At 37.9% G+C, this 13,268-nt stretch overlaps 1 protein-coding gene across 1 annotated transcript; it reads right to left on the bottom strand.

Annotated features, from left to right (window-relative positions):
- Nucleotides 1-1,053: 1,053 nt before the first annotated feature.
- On the bottom strand, nt 1,054-9,936 carry cndp1 (carnosine dipeptidase 1). Its single transcript, XM_063878565.1, has 12 exons — nt 9,885-9,936; nt 7,712-7,822; nt 6,974-7,117; nt 6,538-6,700; nt 6,198-6,286; nt 5,811-6,008; nt 5,599-5,683; nt 4,322-4,482; nt 3,735-3,899; nt 3,480-3,621; nt 2,843-2,990; nt 1,054-1,401 (listed from the first exon to the last, which is right to left on the bottom strand). The coding sequence occupies exons 2-12, from the start codon at nt 7,820-7,822 to the stop codon at nt 1,323-1,325; spliced, it is 1,485 nt and encodes a 494-aa protein (XP_063734635.1). The 5' UTR covers nt 9,885-9,936; the 3' UTR covers nt 1,054-1,322.
- Nucleotides 9,937-13,268: the final 3,332 nt, after the last annotated feature.

Raw genomic sequence — 13,268 nt, 5'->3', positions numbered from 1 at the left:
GTATGTCTTATGTGGAAGGGTGTTATGTAGAGTTTGTTCTTTTTTTTCTGACCTGGCCGTGCCCTGCGCTACCTCAATAAAGGTATTTTTTCATTTGGGTCCGCTCTGCTCTAAACCTTTTGATGTATCAGAAGATAGCCAATTTGTCTACAATCAGGGAGAGTGAAGTTGTAATGATCTACAAATACCATCCGAAAGTGTTCTATCTGTGTTCAAAGCTGTTTCAATACAGATGTATGAACCATCATTTAGAGTAAATTAAAGAAATGTTTTATTTTGCCTTTTTATGCAGATGGTGTGACACACCAGTTTTGATAGCAACATACGATATTTATTATCTATGGGTCGATTCAAAATGTTGATAGCAAAATTAAGCTCTAGTAATTTGTCAGAGTAGTACTTTGTCTTTGGTATAGAACTCTAACATCAGGCAATGGTTGTGGACGTCCGTCAGTACAGCTCCTGTACATATGGTAGTTCAGTTTTCATCTGATATGAGTTATTGAAAGAGTCTTTAGTAAATGTGCAGACACTGCACTGTCAGACTGTGGTGTGTGTCTGTGGCCCAATTCCAAATCTACCCGACACTCCCCATACCGCTCCGTTAGTAAAGTTATCAGGGAATATAGCAAAAACCAAGCAGATCATAAACATCCAATTTGAAAAAGCAAAAAGGGGTTCGCAAAAAAAGAAAATCAATGCCACTAAATATATTTGTTGTATTATAATTATTTAGTTTGTCCCGTTCTTCTTTCTGCTGGAGAGAGGGAAGTTTGTCCTGTAGCTTGTGGCTGTATTAACACCCTCCATCTGAAGGAAGGGATAACATTCCAATTGTTAAATAAATATGCACCTTCTTTGATTCAAAACTGTCTCTCTCAATCTCCAATTTTTTGCCATTGCTCATGTGCTGGGTCTCGACCAAATGTTTGAGGGGTAATACATGTCTCATAACTGAAGGAGCAACGTCTGTGTCTTAGTCTCATTATTGTAACACTCATCAAGGGACATCTTCACACTCTCTACTATAATAATATGAAAATACACAGTTGTTGCATTGTACAGCTTTTACTACATTAAACACACATTTACAGTCACAGTTAGATAGATAGATAGATAGATAGATAGATAGATAGATAGATAGATAGATAGATAGATAGATAGCTTTTAAAGATGCAGATAAATAAGAGTTGGCAACACAAAGACAAATGTATGATAGAAATATAGAGGGAACGTTGGCATTAAACCCAGGCTTGTGTCAGAGAGGTTGGTTTATGGTTAGCTGGAATTTATTAGGAGGCTATTTAATAACTCAATGAACATCACACACTGGTCTTCTTAATCTGGGATACTTCATTCAAGTAGGAGATGAATAACTTGGTTCCTTCGATGTAGTTGTACCTGAGAGAAGAGAGGAAGGAAATGGTTAAACACCTGAATTGTTTCAGCTAGAAATCTGACAGTTGGAAAGGAAATTGATAACATATGGAACAACATTCAAGTTCCATTTAGCTCACATTCTTCAAACATCCACCACTTTCTACAGCAACAACCTGATAACAACACTTGTAATGTACAATATCCACCCTGGAAAGCTTTTCAGCCATTTTTAGTGTTCTTTCAGTTGCTTTTAATCTGCCTGTAAATTATGGGAAATCAAACCTGTATGCAATGCTCTACTCTTTGTTTGTTATTACAGCCTTTTCTGCTCAGATGTATTTCTAATGTTGTGTTTGTGGCATTTTAAATAACATTAGATTCATTTCATCCTGGCATCCAAATGACCTCGCATTGGTATGTGCAGGGTGCGATTTGTAGGGGGGGATGGTGAGGATTTCCCCCCCTCTGGTTTTCCTATCCCTACCTCTGCTAAATTATTTTTATCTCCGGTGGGGACAAGGATTTCCCCCCCTTGATAGCGATGAATGCAACTTAACTGCTAGCCTACTTAAACTCTTGAAATCTAACGATCTTCAGTGTCTTTACATCAGAGTAGGCTATTCAGCAGCCTTCTGGCAGACGGTGCATATTTCTGAACGTCATCGAACACAAAAACATTGTAACATTTTTGTGCGGGAACTTCGCAGGAAAAACAGCGCTGAACCAAACATGAAACGCGTTCAGAGCAGCATATCATCTTACTTTACAGGACCCATTTGCAGAATTGTGGATGGAAGAGGGCCGAAATGCTGCAGACAATGCCCCGATAGGAAAAACGAAAAAGCCACCACAAATTTGTCACCAGAGCCGACTGTTTACTTTGTCTAGTTTTCCAGACCTGTCCCTGAGTGTTGACAGCACGTTGTGCTATTTAGTGAATTATTTTGAGTGTTTGATTTAAGTTAATTGGAGGGTCTTTTCATGGAGAGCATTGATGCTGTTCTATGGTGCTTTCTGCCTGTTAGTGCGTACGCATGTTTTTGTGACGTTGAATAGAAATCCATGTATGGGTTATTAAAAGTTTTGCCATGTTGTGATGGGGACTAATCCACGGACCCGAAAAAAGGGCCTGTCTACTTTTTGCGTTTTTTTCTCCCTAGTTATGCAAGTTAAAAGTCCAATGTTCTTGTCTATGAATAAATAAATAAAAACATCCCCCCCTCTGTTTTTTTGTCAAATCGCACCCTGGGTATGTGTTTAACATATCCTGAAGGTTTAAAGATTATGTAAGAGATGGTAAGACTTGTGTCTGAGCACCGGAGGGTTATAGTCCTGCCTCTTACCTTCAAAATAAATCCCTGCAGCTGGTGTGTTTTTACAGTAACCGTCCAATAGACTGATTTAAAACTTTCTGTCAATGAAATAAAAAGAAAAAAGATGTGTAAAACCAAGTGAGTCGAACCTGCTCATTTTCTCATTCTGGGAGTGCAGCCCGTCGTCGAAGCCTCCGATGGGCAACATGATGATGCTTTTCCCCAACACGTCCTCGAAGGTCCTGGCGATGGGGATGGTCCCCCCCTCACGTATCAGGTCTGCATCCATGTCAAAAACTGGAGAAGATTTTAAATGTGAGTGTCACTTATCAACAACAGAGGCATATTATATGAAAGTAATCTAAAATAATGAAAAGACAGGCCAAAACAACAACACACTATTTGTTTTATAGCTCACAGTCATTCAGGGTTTGGATATTATTTTCTCTTTTTCCTCTGCTTAAGAAACTTTGAACCCTTGCTTTCTGAATAACTCATTTTTACCATGATCTAGTCTTATTTCTAAGGAAAATTCTTAAAAATAATTAAGAACAACTAACTAAGAAATAGAATATCTGGTGCTAAATCTTTTGAGTATTCTGGTACAGTGTGAGGTGTTTAATGTCAAGTGATAGGTGTGTGTGTGTGTGTGTGTGTGTGTGTGTGTGTGTGTGTGTGTGTGTGTGTGTGTGTGTGTGTGTGTGTGTGTGTGTGTGTGTGTGTGTGTGTGTGTGTGTGTGTGTGTGTGTGTGTGTGTGCGTGTGTGTGTGTGTGTGTGTCCTGCACCTCTCTTGACAGCAGCCTTCCCCGCCTCATAGAGGGGATGCTGAGTGTCAGCCAGCCAGGGCTTGGCCCCGATCACCATGGTGACTTTCAGCCTATTAGGACTCTTCCTCTTGGCAAACACTGAGTGAAGGTAGTCTGTTACCTAAAGTATCAAATCAACAAGATAACAGCAAATATATTTTATTAAATAAATTCTAAGGTCTAAAAATGACATAATTTGATCAATTTTAAAGCACAGCATTAAGCCTTGTGTACCTGTTTTTTCACCATGGCAGGGTCCATGTCTGGGACTTGTCTGATAGAGAACTTAGCAGTAACCTTAGCCGGGATGACGGTCTTTGTGCCGGGGTCAGAGAAGGCCCCCTCTATGCCGTGGATGGTGACAGTGGGGTAGCGCCACCTGTGGGCCAACAGGTCAACCTAAAGGAAACATACAATGATAATCCCTTTCTTGTTGTGTCCTGCTTGCTTTTAGGATTTTATAAAAGACATTGAGAGCATAAATATAGCAGCAACCATCAATCTGCTATGCAGGCTTGTGGAGTAATACGGTACATGTAACGTTATCAGGATACAATTAAAAATACTAGCTGTAAGTAATAGTACAAAAACAAGCAGTATTTGGAACAGAACACAGTTTGGAAGTAACCCTGCCAAGCCTGCTTTCATTGTTTGCTCTGTTAGCACTGTTTACAATTTTAGCATTGTTAGCTGCTAGCTGCTGGCCCAGCCATTTCCGTGTTATGAGCCGTGGAGGCCATCAGACCCAGACTAATTCATAGATATACTTTACATTTCAAATGAAGCCCTTTAAAGGACAATTCTCAAGATTGAGCTCTTACCTTATTGCTGTACATGAGCTGGTTGATACCGATCTTGTTCTTGTAGTCCTCAAGGTCAAACTCGATGTCCTGATACATTTTCCATTCCTCATCAGAAAGGGGAGCCACAGCCTCCCTGATCCCAGGAATCAGGATCTTTCCACTGGGGCTTATCAGTGTGTCTGAAAGGAGAAGGTACAAAAGTCATTTATTGTGGTTTAAAATAATCTCACACTGTATGAAGCTCAGAGAAGATAGCTGGGATGGAATAACTATGCAATCTCCAAAACCACACATACTGTATGGAGTATCTGAAATGCATTGTTCAAAATTCCCATTTGAAATGTGTTAAAGTTCCAGTAAAATAATCATACATTATTTCATGGACCTGACAGTATAATGCAATAAATGAATTCTGGATTAAAACCAAAGCCACCTGTCTTAATAGGTTTGTGACGATTCCAATAAACTACGTTTTCTAAGATGAATGTTTCTATATTTACTGCCTTGAGGCTCTTCTTAAACAAATGAACATATTCCTGAACACATGTATTTGATCTTATAATAATCTAATGTTACAGTATATAGTAAATAAGGGGCTAAGTGCTGGTGGTCTGCCTGTTGATGGAAAATAATACTTGAATATTGCGCTTTATGAAACAGGTAGTTCTGACGAGGTCGTTTGATTGGATATGAGGCACTCCATGAGTGCTTTACAATGTCATTGGGACTTTTAATGATATGCATCACTCTGCTGTAGAGACCTTTTAATAAACCCTTGTTGCAGAGCCTTATCTCAAATATGAACATATTTCCACAAATTACATTCTAGCTAAGTTAGGAATAAAGAAGGTATGGAATAAGTAAAGAAGCCTGAATACTAGAGTGCAAACCTCCAGGTGTTCTCATTGGTGTCATTGTGCCAGATTTTATTGATTTAAAATTACAGTTAAAATCAAGTAGCCTTGGAGTTGTTGAAAACAACAGTATAAACTCAATTTGAGTCTCTGCAAGGCTGGGATGTATGTAGGCCAGATATTAGCATTTTTAGCTAGTAGCGCAAGATGCCAGCAATTAGCATATGTGATAAACAGGTTCACTGAAAAACCAAAGCTATTCTTCTTACATCCCTCCTTAGTCTGTAGAGTTTTGGGATGTTAAAAGGTTTTAAAATGTGATTCAAATTAAGGAGAACTACAGGCCTATTTCTAAGGCCCTACTGATGTAGGTAAGTGTCTTGTCTTTTTGTGAGCAAATAAATGAATAAGGGAATGAACAGATGAATGTGTAACACTTACCAAGGATGCCAATGAGGTCTGTCATTGGCTCAATCACAGTGCCTCCATAAACACCAGAATGTAAGTCCTGTTTAGGTCCTTCAACCTGCACACACACCAGGAAAGAGCTCAGTGACTATCAGTTGCAGAATGTTTGTAGAATTAGAATCAACTTGTTTAAGAATTAGATGTTTCAGTTTGTATTTATGTTCTTGATTGTATGCATTACAAACCTCAGCAAAGAAGTAGCAGTTCCCCCTGGTGCCGTAAGTGAGGGCGGGCCGCCTGCTGAGCCAGCCGCAGTCTGAGATGATGATGTAATCCACGTCAGAAAAGAAGGTGTCTCTCTGAGCCAGGATCATGGCGTCCAGGCCATTTGATCCCGTCTCCTCCATACCCTCGATGACAAACTTCACATTTACTGGCAGCTCCTGGAAGACAGTATTTTAAGAGTCTGCTCACAGAAGGATTTAAATAAAGAGTTATCTTTTAGGTCTTTTAATACGATGTTTGCAAATTTGTCTTTTAATGTGACATTGCCTCTGCAGTGACCACATTTGATTTTTTAATCTGAAGCATGCAAAACTACCTAATATTACAGTGGATGCAAACTGTCTCACCATATTGAGGGCCTGATAAGCCCCCACTGCATGGATCCAGGCTAAAACTGGGGCCTTGTTGTCTGATGCTCCTCTTCCATACAGGTTACCTAAAAGAGAAAGAGTAATTATATGCATTGATTAATTGATTCGATAAGTGACGTAGATTTATTTGGACTATGTGATGCCCTCCAGTGTTATACATTTTTAACACCAGTAGAATATTAGGGATGTTTTGCACTTTTCTTTTTACTAACCTAATCTGAAGTGTTTGACTTTGTAAACCTGTAACATTTTTAAAATAAGTTTGGTATCACTGCATTAATTGGAAGTGGTGACTAAAGTGCTTAAATGCTGTTACCGTCGATGTCAGTCAGGTTGTAGGGATCCGTTGCCCAGCCGTCTTCTAGTTTTGCTGGCTGGACATCCACATGACCATACACACACACTGTGTGTTTTGTTAGGTCAGTGCCAAACTGGGCAGTGACCACTTTAGGCAACGGCAACGTCTGTCCGTCAGGAAGCTGCACACAGGGAGAAGCGTTACTGCAGTTCCTCCTCATTTTACTCTTCTCAGGAGCTTTGCTTCTGCATGTTGCAACATGTACCACCAGTCCAGTACTGAATTACCTACATACTACAATTTGCCTCTGTGTTATAAGACAACTCTGTATAAAATACAGAATATCTGCTAGCCAATTAAGATGATTATTGTCTGCAACAATCCATTATCTTAAAATCACAGCATTTATTAAAATAAACGTCTAGGGTCCAAGCGAGATGGCTCTGTCACCGACCACTTGTTCTCCGATGTCAACCAGTTCGACTGTCCCTCCCATCAGCCTCAGCTTCTGAGCCACCATCTCCATCATACGGTGCAGGTCTGTCCTCTTCATGACGTTGCTGGAGTCGCTTTCGATTGCAACCCAGTCCCGCAGAATCTGAAACACACATACAGACAGAAAGTCAGAACATGAGCATTGATCAGCTTCCTTTTTAGATTTTTTATACCTACAGTAGCTGGATAAAACTGGTATATAGGAACAGGTATCTGATGTTCGTTAAGCTTTTTTTGACTGACAAATGACAGCATTAAAGAAGACAAGAAGTTGTTTCAATTAACTGTTTTTAATTTTAATGTAAATGTCTGACCAAAAACATGACTAAATATCTTACAAAAGAGAAATAATAACCACCTTTTACACCTAGATTTACCTAGATTCCTTGAGTTTAATTCACTTATGTATGTCAAAGCTACAATAATCTCACAGTCGAGTCTCTTTTTCTTATAAAGCCCAATATCACAGATTACAAATTTGCCTCAAGGAGCTTTACCTTAAACCAAAAAACTAAATCTTAAAGAAGTGACCCTCTCAGGACAGAAGCTGTAGACAAAGTAAAACTACAGTGTTGACAACCAGTAAGACCAAAGTATAGAGTGCATTTAAACATAAATGAGAAAGAAAATGAATAACATAAAATCAGTTTGTAATGCGTCTGTAGGTATTGCTCAAAGAAGGAGAATTATACTGTACCTCCACATATTCTTCCTGATGGCTGTCAATGAACTGCGCAAGCTCCGTGTACTGGAAGGCATGGGCAGTGGAGATGACCAGCAGTAAGGAGAGCACACCGGGGAGATTCATCTGTGGGACACAAATTGAATTATTGATACTGCAGACTACTGTATAAAAGATCAGGACTTTATTTGAGTATAACTACCCAAACAGAATACTGGCTCAGTACAGTATCTGCTGCGATTTACCTGTAAAATAAATCTTATCGAATCTGTGTATCAAAATATAAAATTAATGTAACCTTATTTATTTCTGTTACTTTTGGTTATTTAAACAAATTCTGTTACCAAAGAAATAACAACAAGAAAGAAAGAAAATAAAAACAACATTTTCTGCATAAACTTATTTATTACCCCAAACTGCATTTAGGTTAATGGTAAAAATAAAGTAGCTAAAATTGTAAGTTAGACATTGACACAAATAATGTCATATGTTGGTTTTTTTCATATGCTTTGACTTTATACAGAACTAAAACAGTTTCAATCTTAAACACTGCCTTTATTTATTAACTACCAAAACTATGCAAACTACTACAAAATATGAAATGAAATGATGATGAACAGTGGACGGATGAATGAAAAGCAACACAGCAAAAATCATACGGTGAATGAGGTGTTTGGCAGAATACATGACCCAGCGGGATGACAACAACAACAGAGGGATTTAAGGACAATATGGGAGAGCTTACTCATATCCGTTACCCTCTCCATCAGGAGGTTAAAATGTACTGTAAATGTTATATTTTAACTTTACTATGGACTATTTAACTGACCTATATTTTAATCAGTTTTGTAATTGTTTGTGTAATAGAGATTAAGCAATGTTTTAGTGTTTGTTGATTGTCATACCTGCTTAAGGACTGCAGAGGGAAATTAGTTATTAGCTTAAATCTGGCATAAATCTGGCTTAATTCTGAGATTAATGTATTTGTATGCAGGGTCCTTGATCAAATAAATACATAAATTAAACAGAAGTAGTCTATAACCAGTAAAAATGCACATGACCACATTTTACTGGTAAAAGACTCTAAGGAAACAGAAAATGCTGTGTTCTAGTTTAATATACAGCTAAGATATTTCACATTATTGTATGAACATATTGGTTCTTGATTTTAACATGTGATGAAACATTGTAATCAATGTAGCGTATATGACTCGTTGGATTTAATTAATCATTAAGGAATTAAATTACATTGGGAATTGAAGCTTTTACATAACATTTGTATTAAAATAAATAAGGGCAAAATTATTTAATTAATAAGGTCTCATCATCTGTAGTCAAGAGTTCACTCGGTGGACAGAGGCTTAGTTTACCTCGAACACACACAATAATCAGGTTTGAAATCAATATCATGAAGAATGTATTGATTACTAGGGATATGCAAACCGATGAGCAATACTAACAAAGGTGCAAAGATAAGGTAACCTCTAGTTTCCTCATACATACATTGTTAGTAAACCCCATTTTTCTGAAATTAAACAGTAATTTGATGTCTTTTTTTATATAACTGTAAAGGTATAAAATTATCTTTTTCTGGGATTACGTAATCCCGTTACATGTAATCCATTACTCCCAAAGCCTTGGGCTGTGGCTCTGTAGTGTGTTCGCCCGTCAATCAAAGGTTAGTTTGGCCCCTTGTTCTTTAGTGTTTGAGTGTGTGTTAGTGCATGTTCTTTATGGCTGTGTGTTTGAATGGGTGAATGCTTTTTGATTCGCTTATCACAACAGAGGAAGAAGGTGTAGTTTTCAAATGCCTTTTGTATAAACTATATATATATATAGTTTAGAGGGATAAATGATAAAGATGCAGATATTCATCTGCATATCTTTAAGTTATAAAGAAATGCAGATATAGGACCAAAATGTCCCTGCCTTTAACATTTAAGTGTCAAATTTAGGGATATATATATATATATATATTATTTTTTTAAATCAATCTTTACATTTTGCCATTGTAATTCTTGGCTCTGTGACCCAGGGCTCAAGTGTCAAAAAGTCATCCATTAGTTAACCATTTGTAATTTAAGCTTAAAAACAGGTCTTTAAAAAAAACCTTGTTTCCCATAAACACACATCAAAACAACTACTTACAGTACAGTGTAACACACCAACTCATAAGTCTTTGTCTTACCTTGTCTCTGCTGGTGTGTGTGTGTGTGTGTGTGACAGTCTCTAAGGCAGGCGGACTGTGGCCCCTTTTTGTTGCCTAAACATTTATATACACTCCTTCATACCAAACCCCCACTGAGCCCAGGGTCACACAGTCAAACATTTCCTGACACAGCGCCAAGACAGCCGACAAATGAATTGTATTTGCTGACAGGCGTAAGAATCAAATATTGATCCTGCTCCAGGAATGCCTACTAGGGTTCAACAGGAACAAAAGCAGCAAACTCCTGCTGCTAGTGTTTTGGAATCTCAAAGTAAATCCCCTTTACACCAAAGTAAAGCAGCTTTTCATGTTTCCTTATTAAGCAGGTGTCCCATTGTGTTGGGCCTCAGGTTAACCGACTTTTAAGCATTCCTAGTTGACAATCAGCTCCATTAGATTGAAACCCCTGAACAGGCTTGACTGAAAGTTTTTAATCCCCTCACCTTTATGTTCATTGGATAAATTGTCCTTGGTAAAAAACTTCCTGTCTCTTTCTGTGTATCCCAGTGTGAGACAGGACGTGAGCATAGGGATTTGTCACACTCACATAAAAAAAAAACTGACGGGATCAAAACAAATTAAGCCCTTCGCTAGAAGTGAATAACTGTGGGCATTGCTTTTTAGTATGTTATTTTTTTGGTGTGTGTGTGTGTGTGTGTGTGTGTGTGTGTGTGTGTGTGTGTGTGTGTGTGTGTGTGTGTGTGTGTGTGTGTGTGTGTGTGTGTGTGTGTGTGTGTGTGTGTGTGTACCTAAATTCAAAACAACATATGTGGCGAGGTGAAATAAATAAGCTTTAAATAATAAAAATGTACTTCTATGCCATTTGAATCTGTTATATGTGTCTGGCCTATTGCCTTAACTGGAGAAGTGGGACAGATAAACTGCAAACGGCTAGAATCCAGCACCAGGGTTATCAGGTGATCCTCGTAAGATTTATCTTTTCAGGAATTATCTAGGTCTGTGTTATTTATGGAGTTAGATGTGATATAACCCTGTGAAGGATATAACTACAAGCCTCATAACCAACCACACATCCTAAATGTTATTCTTGTTCAACATCATACATACACAGAAACATTTTCCTAACCTGATTACCGTTCCTGGTTTTAAATACAACATTTGCACCAAATTACACATTGAAGCCATCTGCAGAAGGGAGAGGAAGAGCGAGAAATAGATAATGCAGGAACGTGACTTGACTAAGACATTCAAAGTATATTAAATGTGAACTAGTCCAGTATTTTCAGATAAGTTAGGCATGCTGGCTGTGTCTTTGCTGGTAGGAAGATGACTCCAGAAGCCTTGAGAAATCAACCCTTTAGTGAACCAACTGACAGGAAAGCTTCATCTCGCCATCACTTCTGAACCACACTGACCTATGTAGATGTGCCTGGTTAATTGGACTGTGCCATTACCCTAAAACTTGAGGGGGTGGTTAAAGAAGCCACATCACCTAAGCCACCCATCTTTAGAGCACTGAAGACTTTAAACTTTGAGTAACAATAACTTTTAATAATTCCAAACTTGTCCCCATGTCCACTTCAAATCAATTGAAATACAATGTCATAATTTCATCTAACAATCTTAAAAACCTGGAAGATATTATAGAGCACCTATAATCTTCCTCTTGCTGACAGGTTTTTCAAAAATGTTCCACATTGCATGCACTGAAAAAACTGAAATGTGGACTTTAATTAAAGGTATTATATCAAAAGATGTCCCATAACTGTATTGGGTTAGTTAAAAGCAGTTTAAAATAAAAATGTTTTAGGTTCAACTAAATATTATTGCTCTTAACTAACCTAATACCAGCAACTTGACCTTTGCTGACATAGAACATTTAATTAAAGTCAAGGTTTCAGTTTCTTCAGTGTGACCTCAGATCCTCCATAAACATTAAACATGTCAGTTGTCTTCAGTAAACAGTCGGGGGATGTCAGGGTTAAGAGTTTGACATCTGGAATTCCTCTGAATGCATTTACAAAAAGGGAAACGGTTCACAGCCAAGCAGTGCCGTGTTCAGTGTTCAGCAGGATAATTGTGGTGGATCTATCTCATGGAAATGAAGATCCTAGTCAAGAGATTGTCTTTGAATATTTAATAAGCTTTTCTGTGCAGAAAAAGATTCAAACGTTATAGAGTCACATGTTCACGGCCAGAGTCTGTAAGTTTGAAAGGAGATTGCCTGTGTTGTTTCTGGAGCCGTTGAAACAACTGCGTCCTTGAGACTGCAAAAACAACTCCCTATCTGGAGATACAGGACTACACAGTAAATTGTAAATGAAAACATATCATTGTGTAGTGGGAAAGAACGACTCAGTACTTTTCCACTCTCATGTTAGAGACACTTGAATAAGGAAAACACAACTAACTGGAAATATCTGAGTTAACATTTCCAATAATCTCCACATTTTGACTGTCGTGAGTTGAGAGATCCTACTAATGAAAATACATTGTTTTTTAAATCGTTGTCTGTTACACGAAAACAATGGGGATATCGTGCTGTTGTACACAAATCAATAGATCAGATTTCGTGACTATAACAAGAAAGGCAGTGAGACAGGATTGCCCAGTGATACTGACTGATTCAGAGCGCGTCATTCTGTGCGGACGCAGCTGCCTTTCGATTCTTGTTATGTTCATGTCTGAAGAATGTCTCACCACTCCATCAGGGCTCTATTTTTGTGTTTATAAGTCCATGGGGCCCATAAACGACATACGTTTGCAATCTTTTTGCTAAACTAAGTTAACCGACCTCTGACTAGCTTCATATTTATTATACAGACATGAGAGTGGTATGAATCATCTCTACTAAAGGCAAATACGTTGTTTCATCAAAATGTTGAACTATTCATTCAAATGTGCTGCTTGGAGAAGATGAAAGTAAATCACAAAATGTCTATGAAGCATTACCTGGAGACAACGTTAAAACATTCATTCATGATAGACAGCTGTCTCCGTGAACAGACTGAACAGATACCAGCCTTTGGTATTTAAATAAAACTGTTGTCCTTAAAATGATCTTAGTATCTTTATCTACATCACAATGTCTGAGACAGACAAAAAAAAAGTCATTACATTTCATTAATCCATTTGATATTCTGTATATATATATATATATATATATATATATATATATATATATTTAACAGGCAAATTTAAAAAGAAGAGGAAGAAAAAATAAGCTATTTTTCATACAAACATGGGTAGTGCCTCATATAAAAGACATATAATGATAATACTGCTGGCTGATTTAGGACGGCACTGCAGGCTGTAGTTGAGTGTGTGTCCTATGAGTGTCTGACAGCTTGGCAGCTCTTCCAAGCCTCAAATCTGGGAAGTCATACAAGACAAGATATTGTG

This window comes from Eleginops maclovinus, chromosome 3, assembly GCF_036324505.1.
Source record: "Eleginops maclovinus isolate JMC-PN-2008 ecotype Puerto Natales chromosome 3, JC_Emac_rtc_rv5, whole genome shotgun sequence".
Taxonomy (NCBI): Eukaryota; Metazoa; Chordata; class Actinopteri; order Perciformes; family Eleginopidae; genus Eleginops; species Eleginops maclovinus.
Note: the sequence above shows the minus strand (reverse complement) of the source record. Positions and strands in the feature narration are given on the sequence as shown.